The 4,926-nt window shown below is 36.5% G+C and overlaps 1 protein-coding gene across 1 annotated transcript; it reads right to left on the reverse strand.

Annotated features, from left to right (window-relative positions):
* Positions 1-1,153: 1,153 nt before the first annotated feature.
* Positions 1,154-4,622, reverse strand: LOC137729718 (probable pinoresinol-lariciresinol reductase 3). Its single transcript, XM_068468726.1, has 5 exons — positions 4,306-4,622; positions 4,075-4,209; positions 3,330-3,567; positions 3,030-3,233; positions 1,154-1,509 (listed from the first exon to the last, which is right to left on the reverse strand). Exons 1-5 carry the CDS (start codon positions 4,489-4,491, stop codon positions 1,343-1,345), a joined length of 930 nt encoding a protein of 309 aa, XP_068324827.1. The 5' UTR covers positions 4,492-4,622; the 3' UTR covers positions 1,154-1,342.
* Positions 4,623-4,926: the final 304 nt, after the last annotated feature.

Raw genomic sequence — 4,926 nt, forward strand, 5'->3', positions numbered from 1 at the left:
TTCATCAGAAGTTCTCTAGACGGATCTTGTTAGAGATCAGTAGTTCTAGCAAAATGGAGAGTAATGGTGTAGATCAGAATATTGACTGCATCTTCTTTTTATACGAAGAGGCAATGGGATAGGTGGTTCTCTTTTTATTTTCTTGAATTGCCCTTCTTGGTGGGTGAATTGCCCTTTCTTCTTTCCCTTCTCTAGTGGTATAAGTTCTAAACTGATTTTCAATGAAACTTATATACTTAGCATATATAGGGAACTTCCATTTTTTGGCACACCACTTATACAAGGTAAAGAATCTTACATTAATTTTTATTTTTTCTTTCATGAATTGAAGATGATCCTTTTTTAAGAAAGCTTGCATTTCTTGACGGTGTCTTTTCAAACATTTTCTTTTGGCAGTATTTTCTTTGTTAAGATAGTTCAGCTCAATAAATTCCTTATCAGGTTCGAATTTAGTTATAACAAAGATGTGAGAATCAACATCTGACCAGGAAGGTTCTTGGTTGCGGAGGATTCCTAGAAGGGGTGGTTGCTCCAGTGTTTTCAACCTCATAAAAAGGAATCTGAACTTGTTCCTTGGTTTGGCCAAATCCCTCTAAAAACAACATTGTGCATAAAGTATGGGGTGGCAAAAGAACACATTTGTTTTTCTGAAATTGACGAGCTTTATAGTGTCGTACACCGAACCCACATATTTTATGGTGCTCCAGCGAATGAAAAACTCCGAACATTTTAACCGTTAGATTTTTAACTAACATTGACTAGGAAAGACTAGGTAACACCAGCACGAGTGAAAATAACAGTTGGACCTGCTGTGACATACCTGACTTCCAAGTGATAGGATTGCAAATTTTAGATGAATAATGTTCAGGTGAAGATAAGCCTTTAGATAAGGCACATGCTGTGGCAAACCTGCCCAACTATGAGTCGAGTCACCCAACAAACTCTAACGAGAAGTTTGCACACTCCGCTGTGCACCCAAATTTGAATTAATCAACATATAATTTCATAAGTTGCAAAATCGTATGACCAACCAACAAAACATAGTTCCCAACTACGAATTCCTTACCCATTTACATGTCTGAAATGAAAATAAAAAGAAACGACCAAGAAAATGGGGAAGAAAACCTAGTTTCATTTAACTTTGGAAGCCATGAGAATCAACGGTGCTACTCCCATACATGTGTAAAAACATGAACAATTTTGGTATCATTCCTACATTTTCCTGTATCTAAATATTTGCATCCAAACAAGTACATTGCCGAAGTTGTTGAATTGAAATCTACTTCATCAAACATTTAAAAAGCAGTTCAGCCTGCAAAACTGAAGGAAAAACAAAAAGCTCTTACAAAAGGGTGTCTAAATATTGACTGATTGTCGTGAAATTCTGCTGCGGATACAGTTTTGTCCCATCTACACCACCAGATGACTCAATATCAAAGTAAGTTTGATCTCCCTTTATGAAAGCAGAATATATGAACACCATCTCCATGTTGTGAGGATATGGTGTCTCTGCGATGCAACAAGCTACATTTTGTTAGTACAGAACTAGATAACAAAATGAGGAACAAACAAAGAAGTTTAAACGATTTATACATGATTCAAACAAAGCTCTACTGAGAACGATAAAAGAGCAGAGCTCATGATTGAGCTTGCTGTCACAACAAGAGAGATGGACTAATAATCAAAGAGAACAAAAATGGCTGCCACATTAGGAGACTAGGTGGCAGCCATGTCAGCTGGCCATCCAGCGGTACATCAAACTGTCAAGCAGATTATGGTTGAATAACACTGGAGCAAAATAATTATTCAAACCAGCTTCAGCCTGCAACCTAAAGCTTAAATTGTTTATTTAGTTGTCCCTACAAGGCAACCAAAAAAAAATTCTTCTCAAAAACTTTTCAACTTGGGAATTTACTTTGAAGCATTTATCTTTTTCTTGCACTTTTTGAAACATCAGTCTCTTGGATTTTCCTGTACACTCTTCTATATTCGTGGTAACAAAGCTTCAACCAAACAGTGTATTTGTGACCCAAATCCAAGCTAAAGATGAACAATGATTTTGATTGTAAACATTCAACAAAGATTACTCATGGCTGATCATGAATTGGCAAAAAGTTCAGAGACCACATGATCTTTAACACAAATCTCTCTGTTCTCTATGAAAAAATAATAGCGAATCTCATGATCCACCGATCTTACAAATAGCTCCCTGTGTCTTGTACGTGTTATATTTCAAGAAGTAAAGAAAATATCTCCTGGACATACAAAAGAATTTGTTGGACCACATCAATCTTGTGCTTACATTCTTCATTTCATGTCCATCTCTTTTTGCCATGTTAAAAGTTGCTTGGTGTAATTGTTCTTTTGATTTTACTTCTCACTTATTTTTTTTTTTGAGAAGAAACTATAACAGTTTATTAAAAAAGAAAAGTGTAATACACAGAAGTGGATAAGAAATCCACCAAGAACAGAACAAGAAAATCTGTCCAGAGGATCAGATTACAAGTAGGACAACCTCAACCAAAATCATTTTACGACTGCTAACATATCCCACAGTATATGAGAAAGAGAGTAATTCTTAAATTCATTTGAAACTAATAAAACCCAAAACAAACTAATAATGACAAAGAACAAAGTCACAACCATGTTAGCATCCTTGTTGCTAGGCTTATAGCATCCTTGTTTCAAAGTCACAAACAATTCAATCTTTGAAACAAATGGCTCTTTTGATTTTATAGGTGCTTGAAACAATTCAATCTTGTCCACATTCCCAAGCTTGACGTGTAGAAAAATGACACTGAGATATTGGACAAACTCCAACCACAATCTAAAAACTTATGAGATTAATTGGTGACCAGATCATCTGATTTCTGTATGTTTGGCAATGAATTGCACTTTAGTCTCGGCCATTTCTTTTCCCCTATTTTGGATTTTTTTATCCCTAACCTCAAAAGAAATGTCATATATGCCTCATTAAGTCCACCTAGCAATCAGTTTGAATACCAAATAATATAAACTAGAAAAGTTACCTTTAATTCTCTCAAGAAGCTCTTCTTCTGATACAAACACCTTGTCAAGCTTCTTCCCAATCTTACTCTCCCATATCTCAACAAGTTCATTCATTGAGTAAACATTCCCTTGCGGCCTTAAGTACACCACCTTATTCAAGGTTCGTGGATCATCCAATGCTCTGATAGTGAATGCAGCAACATCACTTTCCTTAACAAAAACACCTGCAAACCAAACCACAATGCTCATCATCATTAGCAACAGCAGCAGCGGCAGATGATCAAAACACATTCTTGCTAACCCAGAACCCCTAGACTAACCTTTAGTATTCCCGTCTCCGAAAATTGTGACTTTGTCCCTTGGAGGGACCTTGAGGCCTGGCTGAACAAGCTGAGGAAGCAAATAGCTCATGTAGAAATTGCAGGAAATGTAAGTATATGGAATGCCACTGGTTTCCACAAAACGCCTAATCTCAGCTTTCTGCTCATAGAAGTTGTGGTCCATGCCTGATATTCTAGTTTTATCTGGGTCCAATCCAAATTCTGAGGGAATAAACCTCTGAGTAGGGAGTTCAAAAAAAGAAAAGAAAAGCAAATGAACTTCAGCCAGCCAATTTTTTGTATAAAAAATTTCTATTCATAAGCGCTTTTGCTAAGCACAACAAAATTTTTAGAAAAATTTATGTGCTCCCTGAAAATGCTTTTGGATTCATTTTGCGAGGAAGCAATTGATAGGTTCTTCTTCCAAAAAGCTGTACCAATGCTTACCTAACTCAAAACCCTTCAAATTTTTCCAACCATACATGGCTAAAAACACTTTTGGTTATTGAAAGCGCTTTTAATCATCTTAGAAGTAATCCCAAACTAGTAATTCTGTAGGAATTACTTTATGTTCATAAACACTTCAATAGTTTATTACAGGCACATTTAAATTTAATTAAAAATTCGAGTGCTTCTCTAGAAATTACTTAATACTTGCATAACTCAAAAGCATTTTCGGTTATCAGAAAGCGTTCCAAAAGCAATCCCAAGGAGGCAATCACTAAAAAACGGAAGGGTGCCAAACCTTGATGCAGCCAGCTTGTTTGATAACTTGGATAAGGAGCTTCTGATGGAGGACCTGTTTGGCCGAAACAGCACAAATTACCACATCCACTTGCTTCACCGCTGCCATTAGGCTCTCTTCGTCTTCCAGCCAACCCTGAAACACATAAAAATAAACATTTTTCTTAAATATTGTTCCAGCATTTTTAAGAGAAAAGTTGAGAGAGAGAGAGAGAGAGAGAGAGAGAGAGACTTGGAGGAGGGTGACGCCGGCACTGGAGAGAGAGTGAAGCTTATGAGACTTGTGGGGATCGGAGAAGGTGGAGGGTCTGACGAGAGCGAATGTTGGGTGAGAGAATTGGAGGGCGGCTTGGGCCAAATGGTGACCCAGATTCCCTGTTACTCCGATTATCAGTACCCGGCTCTTCCCCTCCTCCATTTCTCAAACTCAAAACACTCAAATCCCAAAGCTTGAAAACTTTCGTCTTTGTCACAAAATAAGAACTCTCAATTTCACTTTTTGCAACTTTTTCGACGATCCTCGAAACAAACGACAATAACTGCGTTCAAATGTAACCCCTTTTGTTATTGTGAATGGATTCCATTTGTTACGATAAATATATAGAATTGATAAAGAATGCTTACAATTAAAAATACATTGCTTTTGTTACTGCCAATGGTAATTACAATTAAAAATACATTCCTATTATAGAATTGATAAAGATAATGCTGGTTAGATTAAATTTGTAGTTTAAATTGCTAAATTTTTAAACTGTTAGAATAAGTGATGTGTCATACAACAACAATAAAGCCTTTTCTCACTAAGTGAGGTCGGTTATATCAATCCTAGAACGTTATTGCACTCGGTTCTGTG

Source organism: Pyrus communis, chromosome 3, assembly GCF_963583255.1.
Source record: "Pyrus communis chromosome 3, drPyrComm1.1, whole genome shotgun sequence".
NCBI classification, from domain to species: domain Eukaryota; kingdom Viridiplantae; phylum Streptophyta; class Magnoliopsida; order Rosales; family Rosaceae; genus Pyrus; species Pyrus communis.

Coding starts and splice junctions, on each gene's coding strand:
- LOC137729718 (XM_068468726.1), bottom strand. CDS start 4,491: ATGGAGGAGGGGAAGAGCCGGGTACTGATAATCGGAGTAACAGGGAAT. Junction 3,568..4,074: donor AACAAGCTGGCTGCATCAAG/GTTTGGCACCCT, acceptor CTCCCTACTCAG/AGGTTTATTCCCTCAGAATT. Junction 1,510..3,029: donor GCTTCTTGAGAGAATTAAAG/GTAACTTTTCTA, acceptor GTTGCATCGCAG/AGACACCATATCCTCACAAC.